The sequence below is a fragment of the Microcaecilia unicolor genome, chromosome 6 (genome assembly GCF_901765095.1).
Source record: "Microcaecilia unicolor chromosome 6, aMicUni1.1, whole genome shotgun sequence".
In the NCBI taxonomy this organism is placed as follows: domain Eukaryota; kingdom Metazoa; phylum Chordata; class Amphibia; order Gymnophiona; family Siphonopidae; genus Microcaecilia; species Microcaecilia unicolor.
Genome location: NC_044036.1, coordinates 122,994,243 through 123,020,679, shown reverse-complemented (window position 1 = coordinate 123,020,679; position 26,437 = coordinate 122,994,243). Strand labels below are relative to the sequence as shown.

Genomic DNA, 26,437 nt, shown 5'->3' with positions numbered 1-26,437 from the left:
GTGTTGCTGCTCACTGCCAGAGAAGATCTAAACAATTTAAAGGTACTTGGGGGGGGGGGGGGCGGTCAAGGAAATGGATGGAGTTAAGTGACCCCCCACCCCCACCCCGATCTCCTGGAGGGACAGAACCTTCAGCTGGCGAGGTTTGGGGATTCCTCGCTACTGTGCCGCTGCTGGGTGGAACTGAGTTCAAAGCCCACCCGTGGCTACACCACTGGTACTTGCATTGCGTCACAGAGAGCTCTTTCTGGAGTTCATAAGGTGTAATATGTATAGGTAACTTATCCAGCTGCACTTGGAAGTGGCAGCCCAAACTATAGGAAATGTTTCTGTATCTTTCTATCATATTTTCTTGGTCTCCCACTGCAGTGAGGGATCAGACAGCCTCTTTGAGCCAGCCAACACAGGAAGCAGCACTGACCCAACCCACCCACCCCGAGCTGAGTAGCTGTCGCAGCTGGGCATAAAGTTACAGCAGTGATACTGCCACAGCGACGGGTACACAGCCGATGAATAGACAAACTGATAAATGTGGAAAGCGTTAAGTGAAACAGCTTAGTGTAAAATTAAAATGTAACCAAGAGTCATATGTCGCATGGTAGCTGAGTCACAGCTTGTCTCCTGGCTTTGATGGCCAGGAGGCCCAGATCATTGGATCAGGAAGAGCAGGGTGTATCCTCCAACGGGATACACCGGAGAGAGAAGATAGTAGGTGTATCCTTTAACGGGATACACCGGAGAGACAATTGGTGCTGCAAGAGGCACCACAGTGGGAGAAAAATGTACACACCTTAATGCAATACCATTTGTAATTCTGTTAACCGGAAATGGCAATTGCCACTACGGCAAATGTAAGCCACATTGAGCCTGCAAATTCATGGGAAAATGTGGGATACAAATGCTACAAATAAATAAATAAATCATGTTTCTTCTCTCCATGTGATTCACCAAGTAACTGCTTAGGACTCACACTTCTATAATCAATGTTATTCTGGTGTTTTTTTTTTCTCTTTTACTACTATATCCAGTTTTCTTACATCCAGCTTTTTATCAGTCACAATGGGGGTGTCCCAGGTTGTCATTCATAACCTCTTCATTTTCCACAATTCTCTTCGGGCCATGATCTCAATACTTTTCTGGTTCACTGATGTTGTAATGCTTACAAAGTTTCCAATGAATGAGACATGCCAACTTGTTGTATCTTTCTATATAAAATTTCCGTCATCAGCACTCCATAGCCAGCCACAAGATGAGTAACTGTTTCTAGTTCTTTCTTACAGAATTTATAGATGTCTGTTGCATTAGTTTTTTCAATGCTTGCTGCAAATCATCTTGTCCATAATCCGCTGTCCTGGGCTGCAACTATCAATCATTGATCCTTAGGTTTCAATTCACCTCTCCTTAACCATTCAAGTGTCCGATTTTGATCCATGAATAGTTCCCCGGAGTAATTCTTTGTATTTATCGCTGTACTTATCCTTGTTGTTTGTCCCTTGCTGATCCAATTCCTTGAAGTTTTTTTTTTCTCTTCCTTCACAAATTCTGTTGCTTTTTTCCCTTTTGATACCGATGAATTTTCACCTATTCTTTCTACTCATCGGAATGTTTGTCCAAGTTTAATAATGGATCTGGATTCTCAAAGTTGTCTTTCATATTTCAACACATTTTGTGCATTGCGATCTGATGATGCCATTAAGTAAGCCTGGATAGGTTTAATCTATTTCTATTAGACCCATTCCTCCTTCAGCTCTAGGAATGTACAGCCTTGGCATACACTAATACTTATAGATGACCTCATTGGCATGGAGTTCTCTCGTTCTCACATCTAATTTTTCCAGGTCTTTAAAAGGTCAGTCTGCAATACTAAAATATCTGAGAGTGTTGGACGTGCCAGTTGATTAATAGCCAGTTTCTTTTTCTGTGATGTTACACTCTTCAGTATCAGTTTTAGTCTCCTATATTATTTACCTATTTTTTTCTCACAGCGATTTCTGCTTGATAGTTGTTGCTTCCTCCACTCTTTCATACTGACAAACGCCTTCCTGTTCAAGTTTCTTTATCTCAGTTATCATTCAGAGACATGTTTTCAGTTTTACTCAACTTTTCCCTATAGAGAGTCACTTTAGCACATTTGTCCAGATGAAAAGTTCACTTGATGTCATCTGAAAAACTTTTCACCACTCAAAGTTTTCCCCCTAATTGCTGGTCACTGGAACGATAGAGTTTCATGTAATCTATAAACAGTAAGTGTGATGTTTTATTTTTTTTGGACACAATTCACCCCAGGGAGCTCAATCTTGAAATGGATTGGAGATCCTTAAAGTGATGAGCCGATTGGCTTCTCGATGTCATGTAACATTATATAAACAGACTCTGTGCTTGGATCACCATTTTAAATACTGAACATGAAGGTGAAGAAAGCACAATATATTAGGTGGGTTTCACCTTTATGGGTACAATGGGTTTTTGTTAATTTTATGTTATAGGACCGCTCCCTGACACAGCCAATGGAAAGACATGTCCCTTGTTGGTGACGGGTCCTTTTGATTCCACTTAAGATAAGTGTGGATTTTATACTTAAATAAAAGAGAATATACAAAGAAGTTTAAATCAATTATAGTAAAATAAAATATATTTAATATTTTCATTTAAACCAACAAGGAGGCAGGCGAGTCACAGACTGGGGTGTGAAAGAAGTCAATACTGAATATTAGTGTGGAAATAGATGTGTTCTTCCCTTTGAGTTGTTAATAGTATTGGGAGATGAGTAACTGTATTGTAAGGTTTTCGCACTGAACATGCCTTGTTGGATCTTGATGTTAGGAATGACAAACTGTCCATCTGCATATTGGAAGTGGAGCATAGTTTGCCAAATTTTCACAGTGGACTTAACGTATTAAATTCAGGGTTTGTTTTGTACATTTCAAGACAATTTATTATCCAGGAATGTGAGACACTATCAAAGGCTTTTTTATAGTTAATCCATGTAATACTAAGGGCTTGATGCACTAAACAATTGATAGAGCCCTTCCCTTACCGATTCCCTTAGCGAATCGGTAAGGAATGGGCATGCATTAAGGAAAAGGAATGCAAATGAGCTGCTCGTTGTAGCTCACTTGCATTCCCTATTCCATCGTTAAACAGTTGGCCAATCGGCCGGTCGAGCATGCGCAGAGCAGCCAAGTGTTATGCTGGCTGCTCTGCGCATGCCAAATACGCCTCCCTGTGCCGCCCGAAGACGCCGCGCTGCTCACCCCCTCCGATGCGGCTCGAATCCAGAGGACAGTGCAGTTGAGGACGCCCATCCAAAAAAACGCCCATTTTGGCCGCCTCCCCCCCCCCCCCCCTGCAATAATAAAAATTTATTTTTTGGCAGTGCTTCACTCAGCTGAGAGACCTGGAAGTCCCTGAGCCAATCACAACACGTTTAGCACAGCTAAACGTGCTGTGATTGGTTCAGAGACTTCCAGGTCTCTCAGCTGAGTGAAGCACTGCCAAAAAAGACATTTTTATTATTGCGGGGGGGGGGGGGGGGGGGAATGACGGCCAAAATGGATGTTTTTTTGCGATGGGCGCCCATTTTGGCCGCCTCCCCCCCCCCGCAATAATAAAAACGTCTTTTTTAAATAATAATGGAGATAAGAGGTTGTCCCTTATCTCCATTATTATTTAATTTAGCCCTTGAACCATTATTAACAGCGATTCGTCAACACCCCCTTATCAGTGGCGTTAAAATCGGTCAACAAATCATTAAATTAGCTGCGTATGCAGATGATGTCCTACTATTCACCTCTCCTACATCAATCCCTCACATACTGTGTTTAATATCTAAATATGCCAAAATATCCGGTTATAAATTAAATACCACAAAAACGGAACTTTTGCCCATAAATTGTGTTCATCTGAAACATATTATTCAATAATATAATTTTCAATGGAATGATAATCAAATTAAGTATTTGGGAGTTTTATTTGGCCCCACTATTGAGGACACTATTAAATATAACTCTGAAAATATAATTAAAATTACTGAATTACTAACTCAAAAATGGTCACCATTAAGGCTTAATTGGTGGGGTAGACTAGAAACCATAAAAATGATGATAGTGCCAAAAATTAACTACATTCTTATCATGCTACCTATGTTACTAAATCCAACAACATATAAGAAGGTTGAAGCTAAATTAGTACAATTTTTATGGAATAATAAAACACCTAGAATTTCAGTTAAAAAATTGAAGGCCTGTCCACTAAAAGGTGGTGTCAATTTTCCTAGTTTCTATGATTATCACATATCTTTTCTCCTAAAGCAAAACTCAGCATTTATGAATGATAAGGAACAACTCAACACCTCACCATGGTTCCAGATTGAAATGCTAAAGCAACCAGACACACCCACACATTTCTTCCCTTGGTCTCAAAAGACTAATGTTTCTTCTAATGTTTTGTTTAAAACTCTTAGAACTGTTTTTAATGAACTTGATTCAGTTGTCACACATCTCATAACACATACTATGTACGTCCCAATTTGGAACAATCCAAAATTCAAAATTAATAATTGTTGCATAAATTGGAATACTTGGAAAAAAGCTGGCACATGGACTCTCAATGATGTTATAAAAGATAATTCTTGGCTACCTTTTGCCCAAATAAGTATAAAATATGGTCTTAAAAGTTCTCAATACTATAAATGGGTTCGACTCAAACACTGTGTAACTAACTCCGTAGATATAAAAAAATTAACTACTGATTACCCTTCTTGTTGGCAACTTTGCAAGTCTTTTATGACTTCCAAAAAAGTCGCATCTAAATGGTACAAAATACTAGTTAGCTAAATTCAAAGAACCTACTAATACCATGCAATCATGGGAATGTGATCTAAATGCCCAACTAGATGAAAAAACTTTGGAAAACTTTTGGTTTAAAATTACTCATACCACCAAATCAGTGTCCATTTCACAATCTATGTTCTACTTAGCACAAAGAGCCCTATGGACTCCTGCTAAACTTGCCAGATTGAACACAATAAAACCAAAAAACAGTGCGAATAAATGCTGGACCTGTGAAAAAGATGTTGGAAATCTTAAACATATCATCTATTCTTGCCCATATATTCAAGAATATTGGAATTCTGTATGGGACACAATATCTTCCACCTTGAATATTCAAGATGTTTTATCATATAATATAGTTATATGTGGATCACTAATGTTACAATCATCAATAGACAAATATCAAGCACAATTACTGGATTTAATGTTACATCAAGCCCTTAGAACACTTTTCTTTTGTTGGAAAGCTCTTGACAAAGTAACTTATTTATCATGGTGGAATTCTGTGTGTATTTTAGCTAAATATGAATATGCTGCGGCTGAAAAACATAACTCACTTGTTAAGTACAACAAAATATGGTTTCCTTTACTAAACCCACTACGTAATAACCTTTGTCAGAATTGAAATTATGTATTACTCCTGTGACTTATGATTATGATGTTATTGAAATAATCCCTGACTTGCCCTAACTTGAACATGTATGCTGATGCTTGTTACTGTTAACTTGTTAAGCTGGCTAATTGCTTTATTTTAGCCATTTGTTATCATTTATAAAACACAATAAAAATATTGGAACTAAAAAAAAAAAAACGTATTTTTTGGCAGTGCTTCACTAAGATGAGAGACCTGGAAGTCCCTGAGCCAATCACAACGCGTTTAGCAGAGCCAAGATGTTAATATAGTCTATATGATCGTATATTCTACCAGCATCTACTGCAGTGATCAGTTAATAGACTGTAGAACAAGTTATCGATCTATAATTTTTAGGAATGTTACTTGGATCTCCCTTAGGAAGAAGAAGTGTTCTGTCTGTTAGTAGCCAATATGGTGTCAAATCTTGCTGCCTGATCAATTGATTTTTGCATTACATCATGTCTTGGTGGAGGGATGTTAAATGTTTGAACTAAAAATTGGTCACTCCATCTGGACTAAGACTCTTCTATTTGGGGGTCTTTTTAACCTGTTTTCCAACTCTTCTTTTATTACTTTAGGTAATTCCAAAGAGGAAATATTTACCTGCATCAAATTCTCTTATATACAGGATAGCCATTCTGCATTTCGGTTATGTTCTAGAGGGTCCTTATATAAAACTTTCTCTAGAATGTTTCTGTCTGAACTTTAGTTGTTGATATTTTCATTGTACTGATGTTCTTTCCCAGTTCCCAATAAAATTGTTTTGGGTTTTCTCTACATAATTTAATATCCCTGCAATTTTTGTGTTTCAGCTGTTACTTTCAATTTATTATTAGAACATATGAATTTAAGATCGTCCTCCATTAATGTAGCATGTTTCAATTTGATACAGTATTTTGGATCTTCCTGAGTATCTTTAGTGATCATGATCTTTTTGGGTACCCACCTATCAAGGACACCTCCATTCACAAAGATTTTATTTTTCCCTCAAAACAAGTTTTCAAAGGAGAAGTTGTCTTTCTCTTTTGGACCAGGATCATCTATGGTAAAACACTCTCTTAATAATTTTGGTTAATTAGCCATAGTGTATTTGACTAATTACCATAATATTCAAAGGTTGTCTTTTTATACAGATAATGACTGTATTAATCGTATTTATTATACTCTTTACTCTAGTTGTTACATTCAACTTAGGTAACCTTTCTCTCTCCTGGAGCCCAGCATATTTATCTATAACTTTATATGCCAAAAGTTTAATTACTAATTTTTCCACTTCTGGTTCCTTCTGCAATTCTTCTTTCTCTTCAGTTGACCACTGTCTCTGTCCTTCATTTATCATGCTAATTTGTATTTCTGGAACTCCTCTCTTTATCTCCTCCTCATCTATTACAGAAGCCTTTCCCATTGCTCCTTCCAAATTCTGTGGCTGCTGTGCCACTTTTCCTTCCTTACTCCTTTTTGAATCCCCTTTCTCCCTAGTTCTCATTCTACGGCATCAGTCAGCTATTTCAAGATATCCTCACTCAGGTACTATTCTTTAATCTCTCCAATCAAGGATCATAGATTGGCATCGGTTGCCTTTTGAAGCTTGTCCTTCGATATATTTCCACTTTCCTTTATTTTCCGACGAGCTCTCTTTGTATACCCACTGTAATCAAATACAGAGTTTATAGCATAATAATAGCAGTACAATATCTCCTTTTTATCTTCAAGAGTCCAGCTAACAGTTTTTAATCCTCTAGGTTGTCCTACGCATGGACTGAGTATTATGTAATACATTATTAAAACCTGACTATCAAATGGATTTAACACAAACCTGACTATAATACAAAGCTAAAATTAACTGTAGTTAAGGTATGAATTATAGAACATACTAATTAAAGACAAAAGATAAATTAAATAACATTGATTAGCTAGCTAGGCAGAAATGAGAATAATTATGTCTCATATCTGGTAATGAACAACAGAAAGGATCTTTCCATTAAGATCATCTGTACCAAGACACTACTGGCCTGGATTTGATTTACTATTGGTTTGAACCCAAATGGGCAAGATTAAGGCATAGGCAAACTAAGCACTTGCTCAGGCCTCAAACATGTAGGAGAGGCCCTCTCATATATGCTAATTCAGTGGCTCCCAAGGCAGTTTTTGCCATAGCAGGTTCCTCTGTTCTCCACACTCCCTGCACATCTTCATCAAGCTGACATGAGGAGTTGGTAAACAGCACTTCTTACCTGCTGCTCCCTTCTCTCCTAGTTTTCCTCTGCAGACAGAACCATATGGAGCCCTGTTTGTAGGAGTTTTAAAATGTACCAGTGGCATAGCCAGAAAACCAATTTTGGGTGGGCCTGAGCCCAAAGTGGGTGGCACAAAAGTTTCTCTGCCTCGCCCTACCTTCACCTCAAAATATAAATACTTTAGCTAATGAGGATCCTCAAACTCTGTCAGCTGAAGACTTCCTCTGAAAGTGGCCAGAACGTCTTTACCAAGCTTGGCAGGCAGCAGCAACATCCCTAAGTGACCAAAGCTGGCACCCCTTGCATCCTTAGTTGTCAGTAATTCAAAGATGCTGTTGCCAACTGCAGAGCTTGGTAGAAGGGAGTTCTGACTGCCTTTGGAGGAGGTCCTCAGCTGGGATGCTTGGGGAGCCCCACCAGCTATAAAGCAAGGGTAAGGGCCAGTGTTAGACATGCTCTGGCCCAGGTCAGAAAATAAAGGAGGGCACTCTCTCCAATCCCCTCTCTTCCCTGCCTCCCTTCCGATTTCTGTACCTGCCATTACTATCACACTGACAGACCCTCACCAAAAACAGAACAAGGGATCACAAGTTAGAAATAAAAATATTTACACAAAAATTGAATTAAGAACCCCAAGAAGTTAAACTTATCATGTACTACAACCCTGAAGAAATAAAAACAAAAATGCATTTCCTTTGTACTGAACACAATGCAAAGACATTTGCTATGCACTTTTCACAAAGCTAACATATTCCATTTAAACATTCAAAATAAAATGCTTTTTTCTACCTTTGATGTCTGGACATTTTATTTTTCCATTATGTTGCTTCTAATTTCCTGGCGTCTACTAATTCTCCTTCAAGTAACTGCTGTGCATTTGTCTTTTCTCCTCTCTACTGTCTATTCCCTCACTACATCTACCTCTGACATACTGATCATTCCTTTTTAGCTGCTTCCTCTTTTTTTTTTATTTTCTGCCTCTCTGTCAACTCAAATTTTACTCTCTTTCTCGCCTTTCTCCTTCTTTTTACTTTACAGCTGCCTATCAGATCGTCATCTTCTTCTCTCTCCCACTAGCTCTCCCATTACCCAACTCACTCCTTCCCCAGCCATTCCCTTTTATCTTTAATCTACTCCCCATTACTATATTTCTATCTTCTGTAATCACTATCCTCTCATCCATTTCCTTGCCACCCTCTTCCTCCTCCCCCCTCCAGCATCTCCCACATGGTTCCACCATTCCCAGCATCTTCCTCCATCCACCCTTCTAGCTCCCTGTCCCTTCTCTTCTCTCCTCCCCTGTCCCCCATGATCCAGCATTTCTCCCTCTCTCTTCCCTCACTCCCATTGTCTGGCATCTCTCCATCATTCTCATTTGCTCCTGGATCCAATATCTCCCTCTCTCCCCTCTCCTATGAATCTCCCTTGCCTCTCATCCAACCCCATGGCCTACATCTCCCCCTCTCTCCCATTGTCCACATCCTTCTTTCCCCCTCCCTTGTACCCCAGATCCAATATCGGTCTTCCCCCTCCTTCCCATGCAGCATTCTCTTCCTTCCTCCACCATGTCCAACATTTCTGTCTCTCTCCCACTGTCCACCATCTCTGTCTCCCCCTCCCTTGTGCCCCAGGTCCAATATCTCTTTCTCCTCCTCCCATACAGCATGTCTCCCTTCTTCCCATCCACTGTCATGCCCAACATTTCTCCCTCTCTTCTCTCTGCACCATCTCTCCCTCCCCTCCACCCCCATATACAAGATTTCTCCCTTTCTTGCCCCCCCTGTCTCTCTCTCTCTTCCTTCCCTCCACCCTCATGCACCATCTCTCCCTCCTCTTCACCTGTGTCCAACATTTCTCCCTGTGTTCTCCCTCCCCCTCCATGCAACATTTCTCCTTCTCCATCCACCCCATCTCTCTTGTCCCTATCCCCCTCTCCCTCCAGGCAGCATTTCTCCCTCTCCTCCCACTATACAAGATTTCTCCCTCTGCTCCGCTGCCTGCCCGGTACCTTGGCTGAGCCCCAAATGTAGCTATGTGCACCTCTCCCCAGGCTCCGCTTCACCAAATGATCGTCACTCCCTGCACTCTTCCTCTCGCCCGCCACGCTGCACACAGCACCGCCATTCACACAGGCAGCCGCGCTTCCCCCTGCTGCATCCATCCGATCCTCTGATGCACTTCCTGTTAGGACCGGATAGACGCGGCAGGGGAGAGAGCAGCCGCCTGCATGAATGGCAGCACCGCGCGACAGGCGAGAAGAAGAATGCAGAGCGATGAAGCGGAGCCTGGGAGCAGCGAGCGAAGAAGGATGTGAACGGGCGCCTGGGCGGGCCTGGAGGGAAAGTGGGTGGGCCTGGGCCCATCCAGGCCCACCCGTGGCTACGCCCCTGAAATGTACTTATATTACAATAAGGAACCCAATGTGCTTACTTCCCTAGGGTCAAACAATGAGTTGACCCTGCCCTAAAGACAAGATTAAGACTTCAGGCTATATATTTTTTTTGTTGTTGTTTTTTTTTTTTGTTAAATTTTGTACCCTGCGCTTTCCCACTCATGGCAGGCTCAATTTACCTCCAATATGTTCTCCTGATTAGGGTCCAAAATAAACTCGAAAGTCTCATTCCACACTGGATTTATGATATTGTCAAAATATTTTGTTTTCTTTCTGCCATCTATAGCTGACGAAATGAAAAGCTCCACATAGGGGTCTGGTGTGTCAACTGGAAGAAAACAAAACAGTAAAGAGATAATGAGGTTGATCTTTCCAGCTACATCACTACCTGTATACCCCCCATCCACCACCACCACCACAGTCATCAACCATAAATGAGAGACAATAAACAATTATGAGAGCCGAGGGACAAGTAGATTACTCTAGAAAAGTGCTGGAAAAGGACCAACAGTGAATGCTGCCTTTAATTTTAAAAAATAACAGGTGGAAAACTGTAGGCTCTAAGCATGGAACAAATATGCATTTAAGTGAAGTAGGTTTTAGTTACAGGATGCGTCATGCGCTTTGGGAGTTACTTTATTATTAAAATTAATAATTTTCATTTCAATTCATTTATTAATATTTATATCCCATAAAAATCCAAACAACAATCTGGCTCTATGTAGCTTAAACAATTATAAATAACATAGCAAGCATTAGATCAATGATATTAGAGTAATCATAAAGGGACATAAAATGGATTCGATTGGGATAGATCATTAAGTAAGGCTCAGCCAGTTTCTCAAATTAAGCCTCATCCATCAAAAGACATTTAAGATTAATTGAAACCTTGAACATAACAAAGCTCCCAAGTCCAATTAGGGGGATATTACTAAGCTATGGTACAATATGGCTTAGATTACTGCAGAAGTCACTTTTTGCAGCAGAGAGAAGGCCCCCAGGGCTGGCTGGAGGTAGCTTGACTGAATCACTGCTGGGAAGACAAGCAATTTATAAGAGCAACAGGTGAGAGTGAGGCAGGTAGGGAGAGAGATGGACCCACAAAGGGGGGAAGCAACAGAGAACAGGGAGGAAAGAGACCCGACCGGCAGAAGAGAGATGGAGAGACACTGGACTCGGGGAAGGAGGGTTAGAGTAAGTGATGGTGGAATGGGTTGTGGGGGTAGGAAGAAATGCTGGTATCATGGGGCAGGAAGAAGGGAAGACAGGCCTAATATAAGGAGCAAGAAATTATTCCTCAATGCAAGGTCTAGCCCCCCCCCCCCCCCCCAAAGAAAAAAAGAAAACCAGCGCCGGCCGCCATTATCTCAAGGCCTTGCATTGAAAAACAGTGACCTATCTCCTCATGAGAAACTACTACAAACTATTCCCACGATTTATCGGCACCAAAGGTAACAACTTATCAGTGATGCTATTGTCAAAATGCTTGCAGATCCATTTGAATCTTTACTGATATAGTTGCTCCTCCTGCCTCACTTTGGGGTATGTCTACTACAGGGTGTTAAGCTCTAATGCGTGCTTAGCATGTGTAAAGCAAGGAAACTTAGCTGTTAGCAGATATTCTCTGAGGACAGCAGACCATTCATTCCCATGTGTGGGGTCTTCACAATTGGATATTATGCATTCTCCAATGGCAACTGCCATCCTCTTGTGATCAAAAGAAACAAAAAGCTGGGTGGACTTTATGTAGGGCCTAGTCCACTCCAAGTAAAAGGTCAATGCTCGCTTGCAGTCCAAGGTATGCAGTGCGCTTTTTCCAGGATGGGCGTGAGGTTTGGAAAAGAATGTTGGAAGAACAATTGACTGGTTTAGATGGAACTCCAACAAAACCTTAGGCAGGAACTTAAGGTACGTGCGGAGAACTACTCTGTTATGATGAAATTTAGTGTATGGTAGATCCACTACTAGGGCCTGAAGCTCACTGACCCTGTGAGCTGAAGTAACAGCCACCAAAAATATGACCTTCCAGGTTAAGTACTTCAGATGACAGGAATCTAGTGTCTCAAAGGGAGCTTTCATCAGCTGGGTAAGGATGAAGTTGAGGTCCTATGACACAGGTGGAAGTTTGATAGGGGATTTTGTCAAAAGCAAACCTCTCACAAAGTGAACAACCAGAGGCTGTCTAGAGATGGGCTTGCCTTCTACATGGTAATGGTAAGCACTAATTGCACTGAGGTAAACCCATACAGAGTTGGTCTTAACACCAGACTCAGAGAGGTGTAGAAAGTATTCAAGCAGGGTCTATATAGGGCAAGAAATAGCATCTAGGGCCCTGTCTTCACATCAGATGGCAAATCTCCTCCATTTGAAAGAGTAACATCTCTTAGTGAAATCTTTTCTGGAAGCCAGAAAGACCATGGAGATACTCTGTGAAGATGCAAGGAAGGAAATTCTAAGCTCTCAACATCCAGGCTATGAGGGCCAGGGACTGAAGGTTGGTATGCAGAAGAGATCCCTCATTCTGTGTGATGAGAGTCTGAAAACACTCCAATCTCCAAGGTTCTTTGGAAGATAACTCCAGAAGAAGAGGAAACCAGTTCTGCCTGGGCCAAAAAGAAGCAATCAGAATCATGGTTCCTCAGTCTTGCTTGTGTTTCAGCAAAGTCTTCCCCACAAGAGGGATGGGAGGATACACATACAGAAGACAGTTCCCCCAATGAAGGAGGAAGGCATCCAACGCTAGTCTGTTGTGTGCCCTGAGGGACTTTGTGGTTGAGTGGAGTGGCAAAGAGATCCACCAAGGGGGTGTACCAGTCTAAGAAGATCACACGGGTAACACTCATAGAGAGTGACCACTAGTGTGGTTGCATGACCCTATTCAGTCTGTTGACCAGGCTGTTGGATTTGCCCGCCACGCATATGGCCCTGAGAACTATCCTGTTCTAGACAGCCCAGTGCCACATACGGGTGGCCTCCTGTCACACACAGAGGGTATGATCCGGTACCCCATGCTTGTTGGTGTAATACATTGCAACCTGTTTCAATTAGCACAATTTGGTCAAACAGCAAATTTCTGAAAGCCTTTAGAGCATTCAAGATTGCCTGTAGCTCCAGGAGGTTGATCTCACAAGATCTGATTCCTGAGCTAAAGCTCTTCACCCTAGGTGGGATGCATCTGCCATGAGAACCTTCTGGGGCTGAGCAATTTGGAATAGAAGTCCAACAGCCAAACTGGTTCAAACTAACCATCAGAGGAGGAACCAAACCAACTCCGGTGTCACCTGAATGACATCACTAGGTTCCTGAAGGCATGACACCACTGAAAAGCTAGAGTCCACTGGGCAGTTCTCATGTGAAGATGTGCCATGGGTGTAACATGCACCCATGGAGGCCATGTGGCCTAACAACCTCAACATCTGCTGAGCCATGATCTGCTGGCTGGCCTGAACCTGAGTTGCGATTACGACTAGTGCATCCGCCCTTGGCATTGGGAAATAGGCTCCTGCCTGCTGTGTGTCTAGCAGGGCTCCAATGAACTCCAATTGCTGAACCAGGAGCAGATGAGACTTGGGGTAGTTTAAAATGAACCCTAGTAGCTCCAGCATCCGAACAGTTCTCCGTATGGACTCCTGTGTACCGTCCTTTCACATGCTCTTCACCAGCAAATCATCCAGGTAGGGAAGCACATGGACTCACAATCTGAGTAGCGATGCTAGGACTACCACTAAATATTTGGTGAAAACTCTGGGAGCTGATTCAAGGCCAAACAGCGACATGTGGTACTGGAAGTGATGTGTTCCACCCAAAATCTGAGATACTTCCTGTGGCCTGGAAGTATCAGGATGTGAGTGTAGGCATCTTTTAAGTCCAGAAAGCATAGCCAATTTTTTTCCTGAATCTTTGGGAGAAAGGCACCAAGGAAAACCATCCTGAATTTTTCTTTGGCAAGGAATTTGTTCAGGGCCCTTAGGTCTAGGATGGGACACATCCCCCTGTTTTGTTTGGCACAAGGAAGTACCTGGAATAGAATTCCTTCCCTTCTTTCCCTGGTGGAAAGGGCTCAACTGCATGGACCTTTTGAAGGATGGAGAGTTCTTCTTGAAGTACCTCCTGGTGAAGAGAGCTGAAGTGAAACGCTCTCGGTGGGCAATTTGGTGGTCTTTGCCGCCTGTATGGTGTAACTGAGACAGACTAATTTGAAGAACACACAGGTCTGTGGTTATAAGTAGCCACCTTTCTTGGGAAAAAAAAAAACTCAAGCTCCCTCCTATCAGTAGGTTGTCCAGAACAGTTACATAAGTACATAAGTACATAAGTAGTGCCATACTGGGAAAGACCAAAGGTCCATCTAGCCCAGCATCCTGTCACCGACAGTGGCCAATCCAGGTCAAGGGCACCAGGCACGCTCCCCAAACGTAAAAACATTCCAGACAAGTTATACCTAAAAATGCGGAATTTTTCCAAGTCCATTTAATAGCGGTCTATGGACTTGTCCTTTAGGAATCTATCTAACCCCTTTTTAAACTCCGTCAAGCTAACCGCCCGTACCACGTTCTCCGGCAACGAATTCCAGAGTCTAATTACACGTTGGGTGAAGAAAAATTTTCTCCGATTCGTTTTAAATTTACCACACTGTAGCTTCAACTCATGCCCTCTAGTCCTAGTATTTTTGGATAGCGTGAACAGTCGCTTCACATCCACCCGATCCATTCCACTCATTATTTTATACACTTCTATCATATCTCCCCTCAGCCGTCTCTTCTCCAAGCTGAAAAGCCCTAGCCTTCTCAGCCTCTCTTCATAGGAAAGTCGTCCCATCCCCACTATCATTTTCGTCGCCCTTCGCTGTACCTTTTCCAATTCTACTATATCTTTTTTGAGATACGGAGACCAGTACTGAACACAATACTCCAGGTGCGGTCGCACCATGGAGCGATACAACGGCATTATAACATCCGCACACCTGGCCTCCATACCCTTCCTAATAACACCCAACATTCTATTCGCTTTCCTAGCCGCAGCAGCACACTGAGCAGAAGGTTTCAGCGTATCATCGACGACGACACCCAGATCCCTTTCTTGATCCGTAACTCCTAACGCGGAACCTTGCAAGACGTAGCTATAATTCGGGTTCCTCTTACCCACATGCATCACTTTGCACTTGTCAACATTGAACTTCATCTGCCACTTGCACGCCCATTCTCCCAGTCTCGCAAGGTCCTCCTGTAATCGTTCACATTCCTCCTGCGACTTGACGACCCTGAATAATTTTGTGTCGTCGGCGAATTTAATTACCTCACTAGTTATTCCCATCTCTAGGTCATTTATAAATACATTAAAAAGCAACGGACCCAGCACAGACCCCTGCGGGACCCCACTAACTACCCTCCTCCACTGAGAATACTGGCCACGCAATCCTACTCTCTGCTTCCTATCTTTCAACCAGTTCTTAATCCATAATAATACCCTACCTCCGATTCCATGACTCTGCAATTTCTTCAGGAGTCTTTCGTGCGGCACTTTGTCAAACGCCTTCTGAAAATCCAGATATACAATATCAACAGGCTCCCCATTGTCCACATGTTTGCTTACCCCCTCAAAAAAATGCATTAGATTGGCGAGGCAAGACTTCCCTTCACTAAATCCGTGCTGACTTTGTCTCATCAGTCCATGTTTTTGTATATGCTCTGCAATTTTATTCTTAATAATAGCCTCCACCATCTTGCCCGGCACCGACGTCAGACTCACCGGTCTATAATTTCCCGGATCTCCTCTGGAACCCTTCTTAAAAATCGGAGTAACATTGGCTACCCTCCAGTCTTCCGGTACTACACTCGATTTTAGGGACAGATTGCATATTTCTAACAGTAGCTCCGCAAGTTCATTTTTTAGTTCTATTAATACTCTGGGATGAATACCATCAGGTCCCGGTGATTTACTACTCTTCAGCTTGCTGAACTGACCCATTACATCCTCCAAGGTTACAGAGAATTTGTTTAGTTTCTCCGACTCCCCCGCTTCAAATATTCTTTCCGGCACCGGTGTCCCCCCCCAAATCCTCCTCGGTGAAGACCGAAGCAAAGAATTCATTTAATTTCTCCGCTACGGCTTTGTCCTCCTTGATCGCCCCTTTAACACCATTTTCGTCCAGCGGCCCAACCGACTCTTTGGCCGGTTTCCTGCTATTAATGTATCTAAAAAAATTTTTACTATGTATTTTTGCTTCCAACGCTAATTTCTTCTCAAAGTCCTTTTTTGCCCTCCTTATCTCCGCTTTGCATTTGGCTTGGCATTCCTTATGATCTATCCTGTTACTTTCAGTTGGTTCTCTTCTCCACTTTCTGAAGGATTGTTTTTTGGCTCTAATGATTTCCTTTATCTTACTGTTTAGCCACGCCGGCTGACGTTTAGTCTTTTTTCCCTTTTTTCTAATACGTGGAATATATTTGTCCTGAACCTCCAGGATGGTGTTTTTAAACAGCATCCACGCCTGATGCAAGTTTTTTACTCTGCGAGCTGCTCCTTTCAGTCTTTTTTTCACCATTTTTCTCATTTTGTCGTAATCACCTTTTCTATAGTTAAACGCTAGCGTACTTGATTTCCTAGTTTCACTTCCTTCAATGCCAATATCAAAACCGATCATATTATGATCACTGTTATCAAGCGGCCCTCGTATCGTTACCCCCAGCACTAGATCATGAGCACCACTAAGGACTAAGTCTAGTATTTTTCCTTCTCTTGTCGGCTCCTGAACTAGCTGTTCCATGAAGCTGTCCTTGATTTCATCAAGAAATCTTATGTCCCTTGCGTGTACAGATGTTACATTAACCCAGTCTATATGCGGGTAATTGAAATCCCCCATTATTATTGTGTTGCCCAGTTTGTTTGCGTCCCTGATTTCCTTTAACATTTCCGCATCCGTCTGTTCGTCCTGGCCAGGCGGACGGTAGTACACTCCTATCACTATCCTTTTCCCCTTTGCACATGGAATTTCAATCCACAGTGATTCCAAGGAGTGTTTTGTTTCCTGCAGAATTTTCAATCTATTTGATTCAAGGCTCTCGTTAATATACAATGCTACCCCTCCACCAATCCGATTCACCCTATCACTACGATATAATTTGTACCCCGGTATGAGAGTGTCCCACTGGTTATCCTCCTTCCACCAGGTCTCAGAGATGCCTATTATATCTAATTTTTCATTTAGTGCAATATATTCCAACTCCCCCATCTTATTTCTTAGGCTCCTGGCATTCGCATACAGACATTTCAAACTATGTTTGTTGTTCCTAAGTACATCATGCTTAGTACTTGACAGTATTAATTGGCAATCTTTTGTCTGATTTTTATTGTTATTTAAAGATACCCGATCTACTACAATCTCTTTTGCAACCTCACTATCAGGATACTCTATCTTCCCTGTTATGGTGATATCTTTGAAAGATACCTTATCCCGAACCATGCTCTTTTGAGCGACTGTCGGCCTTCCCCCCATTTCTAGTTTAAAAGCTGCTCTATCTCCTTCTTAAACGCCGATGCCAGCAGCCTGGTCCCACTCTGGTTAAGATGGAGCCCATCCTTTCGGAATAGGCTCCCCCTTCCCCAGAATGTTGCCCAGTTCCTAACAAATCTAAAGCCCTCCTCCCTGCACCATCGTCTCATCCACGCATTGAGACGCTGGAGCTCTGCCTGTCTCTTGGGCCCTGCGCGTGGCACAGGTAGCATTTCAGAAAATGCTACCCTGGAGGATCTGGATTTCAGCTTTCTACCTAAGAGCCTAAATTTTGCTTCCAGAACCTCTCTCCCACATTTTCCTATGTCATTAGTACCCACATGTACCAAGACAGCCGTCTCCTCCCCAGCACTATCTAAAATCCTATCTAGGTGATGCGTGAGGTCCGCCACCTTCGCACCAGGCAGGCAAGTCACCAGGCGATCCTCACGTCCACCAGCCACCCAGCTATCTATATGCCTAATGATCGAATCACCCAGTACAACAGCTGTCCTAACCTTTCCCTCCCGGGCAACATTTGGAGATATATCCTCGGTGCGAAAGGATAATACATCCCCTGGTGGGCAGGTCCTGGCTACAGGAGTACTTCCTACTTCACCAGGGTGATGCTCTCCTTCTAGGAGACCTCCCTCCTCCAAGGTAGCACAGGGGCTACCTGACTGGAGGTGGGACTTCTCTACAACATCCCTGTAGGTCTCCTCTATGTACCTCTCTGTCTCCCTCAGCTCCATCAAGTCTGCTACTCTAGCCTCAAGAGAACGGACACGTTCTCTGAGAGCTAGGAGCTCTTTGCATCGGGCACACACATATGACACCTCACCAATTGGGAGATAATCATACATGTGACACTCAATGCAAAAGACTGGATAGCACCCCTCTCGCTGCTGGACTGCTGACTCCATCTTAGTGTTTTTTGAGTTTTTCCATAATTTAAAACTTGCTAAGGTATTAAGGATATCAGCCTATCACTAACTTACAGTTCCTCCTTTAAACCCCAATCTTCAAGTTCCGAAAGCACAAGCAAAATTTGTTCACTTACCAGAGAAATATCCTCTTCTCCCAGAACTTATTAGAAGGAAAGCTTTCGCGCGCCTAATGGCGCGCGGCACCTTGAGCAGAGGCCCCGAGTGGATCGGAACGGACCTGGGAGTCACTCCGGCGAAGGCTCTGAGGATATGCAGATGAGCTGCAAGTCCTCCACGGCACCTGAGAAGGCAACCGGTGGGAGAGCTGGGCACCTCTCAACCAAGAAAAGGCTTACCAGGGGTTAGGCCGAAGCCAGCATTCCTCCCCCTGAGGGTCACCTGATCCTGGCTGGAGTCAGTCAAAAACTCATTTCCCGTTTTGACTGGGGAGCCAGCTGGGCCTTGGGTGCAAGCTGTTGATGAGAACGAGCGTGCTGGGGTTGAACCTGCTGAGGCTGGTGAGAAGTAGTATCATAACTATGCCTCTGAGTAGCAGGAACCCCTCTTTGACTTGCCCAAAAACCTCCTTAAGGAGGAAGGAGCAGAAGGTGCCTGGCGGGAGAGAGTATCAATGGTGTCAGTGTGTTTCTTGACATCAGCGACCACCTCCACTTTCTCTCCAAAAAGGTTATCTCAACTAGCAAGTGGCATCCTGTAATCTCTGCTGGACCACAGGGTCAAAGTCAGAGACACACAGCCATGACAGACTACACATCGCTATACTCTGGGCAGAGATGCGGGATGCCACATCGTAAGCCCTGGCCAAGAACTTATGATGCATCTTCTGCTGCTTGACCAGCTGGCAACAAGATTCAGCCTGCTCCAGTTGGAGAGTCTGCCAAATCAGACATACTGTGCACCATGTTCTTTAAGAAAAAAGCTCATGTAGAGCTGGTAAGATTGAATGTGGGAGATTAGCATAGAGACGTGATACATCCTCCACCCAAAAGAATCCAAGGTTTGAGCTTCTCTGTCCAGTGGCGCTGAACCATAGTCCCTGGAACTCCTGGATCTTTTGAGCATGGACTCCACTACCTGGGAATGATAAGGCAACTGAAGCCTGTCAAAACCTGGGGAACTTTGGATTCCATACATAGTATCAATTTTTTTTTTTTGGGGGGGGGGCAGGATAGGGACTGACAGAGCGGACTCCCAGTTCTTCATCTGAATATCATTCAGGAACTGGTGAAGTGGGACTGTCATGGCCTCTCTAGGCAGAGAGACGTACTCCAGGACCTCAAACATCTCCGCCCTGGGCTCATCCTCCGTCTCCAAATGAACTGGAATGGAAGCCACCATTTCCCAGGCAAAACCTGGGAAGGAAAGGCACTCGGGTGGAGATTTCTTCCTTTCCTCTGGAGGGGAGGGGTCAGATGGGATACCATAGGTCTCCTCCTCCGAGAAATACCTAGGGTCCTCATCAGACGTCTGTAAGTGCTTCTCATCAGTGTCAGCAAAGAGCTCCTCATGGGAGGACTGAGACCGAGCCTGCTTCAAGAAAGAGGAACTATGTCCTTGTATGGAGGGGCATCAAGGTGTAGGCTCTACCCATAACTCCAGGAAGGCTTCCTCCACCGTCATCAAAGGGGTGCCAGCATGGGCAACTGTCGACGTCAGTACCACATGCAGCACTAGGGGTCGGAAGCTTCACCTCAGCCTGAGGGCCTTACGGAGCAGCAGGAAGAGGAAAGGCTGGTGCAAGCACCCCAAATCACAATGCATTCTCCTGAAGGAGCCACGCTAAATGCTGATGGAGTACAGCCTGGATGCGCTTATCAAGGGCCGCCATTGGGAAAGGCTGGGGAATCAGTTGAGAAGCAGCCTGCTGAACCGTTGGGGTTGGTGCAGGTGCCTGGCTGCATGGAGACCCAAGCATTGGTGCCTCCACAATGGAGTGAAAGTGCTCCTCCCAGTTCTGATACTTCTCAGGGACTGGATCCCTCGGTGCCACGGTACTCTTGGCACCATGCATCAAGGCGGATTAGTGTCAATGCTTCTTGGCCTTCCCCCAATGCCGGACATCAATGCTCCTCAGTACCGATAAGGATGACGTCGAATCCCCATGCCTTCTCAGTGTTGGGTCCAATGCTGACCAGTCACAGGGGCCCTGCACAGCAGTCAACATCGAGGCAGGTGGAGACCTTCTCGATGCACAACCACTCCCATTGTCTGATAAGGGCTTAGGAGCCATAGGGACCGATGCACACGATGCCGGTGAAAGGCTCTATGTCGATACTGATGCAGACATCAAGGATTTGGACCAGGCTCCACAACTTTTCTCTTTCTGAACCTCTCTGGCCAGCTCAGTCCTTTTCTTCATACAAAGGCAAAGAACACAGCTGGAAGGGATATGTTCAGGCCCCACACACTGTCTTTACCAGAAATGGTCCGACTGCACTGGGCACATCACTTGAAGCCACTGAGAACCTTCGATGACATGGAGGGGAAAATAGCCAAACCAAACGACTCGATGGTTACCTTAAAAAGGGGCAAATCACCAAGAAAAATAAGTATGGAAAGCCTGACAGGAGCTCAGGCCTAAGAGGGCCTATTGAGTGCAAAAAATTAAAGAAAAAAACTTATAAGTGGGGAAAAATTAAGCTAAAACGTGAGGTGAGCAGAAAACACCCAATTGGGGAAAGAAACAAAGAAGAACTGGAAAATCCTGCTGGGAAGGCATAGAAAGCTGCATCATACATGAAATCACATCAGACGCAGTGAGGGAGCTGTGTAGCAGCACATCTTCTCTTTACAGTGGATGGAAGAAGACTGCTGGTCCTGCACTCTTGCAGCGGGCAGGAAAGCACCCACACATGGTGGTGGGGACATTGTCGCATGTATTTAAAGCTGTATTACACTTTTTAAGCATTCCACACCAGGTGGCACGGATGACATCACCCCACATGTGAGAATATGGTCTGCTTGTCCTCAGAGAAAAACACTTACCACAAAGCATATTAAAGCATTATGTGTTAAGTAACCTTTTTGCACGCGCTAATCGTGTATTATTTATATTTCTGTATTTATTTTTTTGAGAGGATGTGTCGGGGTGAAAAATGGGCATGGATATGCTAATCATATAGCATGTCGACATTTGCACACACTAACTGGTTAGTGCATCCATAACGCGGGAGCCCTGACCTAAATACGTGTGTTTATGTGAACATCAGTGCACAACCTGAAATAAACAAATAAAAACCTGAACGTGTACCATTTCACGGGCACGGTGGAAATTGTCTTAGCGGGTGGAAAAGTCTCACATTAGCACATGCAAAGCCCATTTCCTAGCACCCTTTAGTAGGCATACTCCTTTGTAATTTTGCCTTTGCTTGTTATTATTTTCCATAGTTGTTCTCTCTCCAGGACATATGCCACCCATTCTAAAATCTAGGATCATTGCTCTAGTATAATTTTTTCCAGATACAGAACTTTAACCAAAATGTGCTAAAGAATGGGCTTAACACATTTTAATGTAGGACTTTCCCTTGCGCTAAGCCCATAATTGTATGCAGCAGTATATTAAGGAGATTTTTTGTTAGTTTGTTTGTTTCTATTCATTGTCTTAATAGTGAATCTTGGCAAAGCTAATTATTTATTTATTTATTTATTTGTATTTAGCCATTTGATTTAACTCTTTTGGTAAGGTTTCAGTTATGGTTTATTTTCAGTATAGCATATTATTCATAAACACATTTTCTCACTGGCAGATATTAACATCTAAATATATTTAATATGATCAACTATTTTCACCCTCCTTTTCACAACGGTATATATTTGTGACCACTACACTACACAATGGTATACATTTTGACCACTATCTCTATTCCTAATTTTATATCATTCTATGCATCAGCCAGTTTCCACCTTAATGTATACATGCGGACTGCAAAAGGGGGCTTGGACATTGGAGGGACATAGGTGGAGCATGGGCATTCCTAATATTTATGCACACTGTTATAGAATAAGTTAGGCGCAGGTATTTATACCAGGGTTTCATCGGTGTAAATAGTTGCGCCTAAATTTTAGTTGCAGGGATGGGCGCTATGCGTATTACATAAACCGCGCCTAACTTTAGGTAAGGTTTATAGAATAGCGCTAAGCACATTTTCTTTGCTCCATACATAGAATTTGGCCCTATGTGTGTTGACTTTACCTGTTGCTAATTGAAGGAATAAGAAATAACACCTTGATTGTGACATTTATGGTAATTTCTAATGATTTTTATTGTTTGCTACTTATATTATTTATATAGGGGTCTTTTACTGTGCTGCAGTAAACACTAACGTGTGCTTACCACAGCAGAAAATGCCTTACAACGGAATGCACTGAGGCGTCCCATGATAATTTTTGGATGTACATGGGCTACCCATGCGCTAAAAGTAAAAAGTTACTTTTTAGTGCTGGGGGGATAGTGGACGTGTTCTGCATTAATCGGTTAGTGCTGCTACATTACCGTGTGCTAACAGATTAGCGCACTTTATGAATGTATTTTATTTTAGATTGTTTTAAAAGACCCTTGACGCAGGCTTTGCCAAAACATAGCCCATGTTGAGTTCTTCAATAAACCTTAGATGCCAAAACAACCTTGGAGGCTCATTGTGCTTTTTCATTTGTCTTTTATTCTGATCTCAACATATAAGCTATTTATCTTCCCCCGAACCCATTCTATATCCAGATTATTCCAGAAAAAAAATATATTGTGGTATATTTACCCTCCAGAATAAATGACTTATTTTGAACAAGGAGGTTGTGAAGAACAGTAAAATAATGGTTACTCACGCATATCCCCAAATGTCCCTTTGGTGACATTGACTGCCCTTAATACCGTCACAGTAAATTTGTGTGAATACTGGTGTTCTACCTGAAAATGAAAAAGATATTCATTACTAAAAGGAAATAATCCTCACAAAAAAGAACTTTCCAAAATACATTTTACCTCAGGAAAAATCTGTAACATGAAAGTTCACTGCAAACATATTTTTGTGGCAAATGACCCCTTTGATTTGGCTTTATCTGGAGACTGGACTATCACAATTGTTTAAAGTGATTAAAGCCACACATATGTGGGGGTCAATATTTTGCAATTTTTAAGCTAAAGTTGCATACTTACCGTATTGCCTACTAAAAATACATGTCTCATTGATGAGAATGGGTTAAAAAGTCTGTTGAGGATTCTTGCTTTTGATATGTGATAGACTGTACCACACAGAAGAATTTTACTTTTTCAGCAGGTTTTGCTTACAGTACCTTGTAATCTGAAACTGCAATCTACTTGTACATGGTGATGACATCATTAGAGCTGAATTGCAAGATATGCTATTTAACGTTTAAAGAACAATTCTCTGTGTGCCTGTACTTTGGTGTGCATAGCACAAGTAAATGTAGGGTAAATTAGCACTTATATCTTTAAGCACCGTAGGCACTAACCCATAAGGATGCACATAACTGCTGTAGCATGTAAGTGCAAGGGGGCGTACACATGGTAGGAGCATGAGTGAGACATGGGCGTGTCTCCCACACACCTGCTCAGCCGATAGAATACTTTGAGTTGCATGTATTGCTTGTCGCATTTAGGCAAACAGGTTCATACCTACCATCAACACAACCTACATTTAGGCGTGCCAACAGACCTGCCAAGTCTCCCGCATTGAGCGGGAGACTCCTTGCTTTGGCAGGTCATCTCCCGCACTCCCACCAAACCAGGAAATTCTCCCACTCAGCTTTGAGACACTGCACTACCACACCGCTGCTGCTGCTGCTTTTCCCGATGAGCAGCAGCGATGGCAAAACTGCAAACAGCAAGCAAGGGGCTGGAGCCTTCAGGCATGCACTGTCGGCTCTGCCGGTCCCCTGCCACCAGTGACATCAACTTCCCGTTCCGAGGCAGATGACCTCATTTCCTATTTGTTGTTTTCCCGCAGCTGCTGCTGTTCTTCATTGGGAGAAACAGCAGTGGCCAGCCCAGAACAGAAGATGCCATATAAGAGGGGAGGGGAGGGGTGTGGAGAAAGAGGCAGGAAATGTTGAATGGAGAGAAGGGAAGAAAAAGACAGAAAAGTGGGGACCTAGCTGGAAGAGGAGTAGAGAGAGAGGTGATGAATGGAAAGATGGAGAGAGAAAGAGGGGACACACATGGAAAAGGGCTGCAGAAGATACTGGGTAGAAAGATGGGGAGAAAGGGGGAGACACTGGCTGACTGGAAGGATGGAGAGAGAAAAAGGGAAGGTGCTGGAAGGATGGGGGCAGAAAGAGGAAAGATACAGGATGGGAGGATGCAGAGGAAAGACACTGGAAGGATGGGGAGAGAAAGAGGGAAGACGCTGGATGGAAGGGTAGGAAGAGAAAGAGGAGATGCTGGATGGAACAATACACAGAGAAAGAGGGGGGAGACACTGGAAGGATAAGGAGACACTGGATGGAAGGGTAGAGAGAGAAAGAGAAGACGCTGAATGGAGGGGTATGGAGAGAAAGAGAAGATGCTGGATGGAAGGCTGCATAGAGAAAGAGGGAGAGACACTGGAAGGATGGGGAGAGAAAGAGGGGAGACACTAGATGGAAGGGTAGGAAGAGAAAGAGAAGATACAGGATGGAAGGGTAGTGAGAGAGGGGGAAGACGCTGGGTGGAAGGGTACTGAGAGAAAGAGGAGACACTGGATGGGAGGATGCAAAGAGAAAGAAGGGGAGACACTGGAAGAATGGGGAGAAACAGGGAATACGCTGGGTGGAGGGGTAGGGAAAGAAAGAGGGGAGATGCTGGAATGGAAGGGGGAGAGGATAGAGTTAGTGAAAGACTGGAGAATAAGAGGGAGGGGCATAGGGGAGAACAAAGGTGAGGGAAAGATGAAAAGCCATAAGTAGATGAAGTAAAAAGAAGGAAATTAAAGACTGGATAGTAAGAATGAATTAAATCTGGACAGAGGCAGAAAAATAAATTGAAGAAAACTGAAAGAAACAGAAGGGAGAAAAATGACAAATGGATAGGAAACCCTGGCAAGAGACTTCTTTGCAATGCATGCCATGTCTCCCCATTACTCCAAAAACACCACTGGCTTCCTATAGAACATAAAACTGTTTATAAAATATTACTTCTTACTTTTAAGGCCCTTTGGATAGTCCTCCTGGATTACCTCTCAACCTTTACTATTTCCTATGTTCCCTCACCTTCACTCCGCTCCTTAAATGACCATCACCTTGTCATTCCAAACCCTAAACAAGCAATCTTAGAAACTACTAGATACCAAGCATTCTATTTTGCCGAACCTGCTCTCTGGAATTCAATGTCCCTACCTCCTCGTGCTGAATCCTAGCTAAAACGACAGGAGCACAGAGCTCACCCAAATGGTTGAGCAGATTAAAAAACTTTTTGAGGGAAGCCAGAGAAGTCAATTGGGCTCATGTGGCCAAGGTAGAAACATCTAAAAGATAAAGAAAACGTAGGACCTGACTAAGAAGCAAGAGAAGGTCACTGGAGGAATGGCACTCTGTCTTGGTAAACCAAATTAGTAAAGCTCAAACAAAGGCAAGAAAGGGGCAATATCTAATTACTGAGCTCACAACTTAAGAGGCTCAGGTCCTAATAGAAAATGGAGAGCAATCTTGGCAAGTGAAAGACTTGAAAGAGACAATGCGAGTAAGAAGTGGAAGCAAAGAATGTTAGATACCTTACAAAGTCCCAGACACGATTTTGAAGTGCTCCAAGAGCCATATGAAAGTGCCTTGGTTGAAGGAGTCAGTTATATGGCCAGCTAAGGCAGCATAAGTGTCTAGTGGAAGAACTGCGCTGGGAGGAGGAGGAGGAGAAGAAGGGGCAGCTCAAAAGGGAATACCAAGAGCTATCTGGGGAATAAAACATTTGTGAAAGTGA

At 43.3% G+C, this 26,437-nt stretch overlaps 1 protein-coding gene across 2 annotated transcripts in view; it reads right to left on the bottom strand.

The window, feature by feature from the left end:
- PLA2G4A (phospholipase A2 group IVA) overlaps window positions 1–26,437 on the bottom strand; it is a 220,353-nt gene that overhangs the window by 155,426 nt on the left and 38,490 nt on the right. For both annotated transcript variants that reach the window (XM_030207544.1, XM_030207545.1), the window contains 2 exons: window positions 23,353–23,434; window positions 10,275–10,423 (listed from right to left, as the gene is read on the bottom strand). In XM_030207544.1, the coding sequence (XP_030063404.1) occupies window positions 10,275–10,423; window positions 23,353–23,434 (231 nt within the window). The remainder of the gene's footprint in view (window positions 1–10,274; window positions 10,424–23,352; window positions 23,435–26,437) is intronic.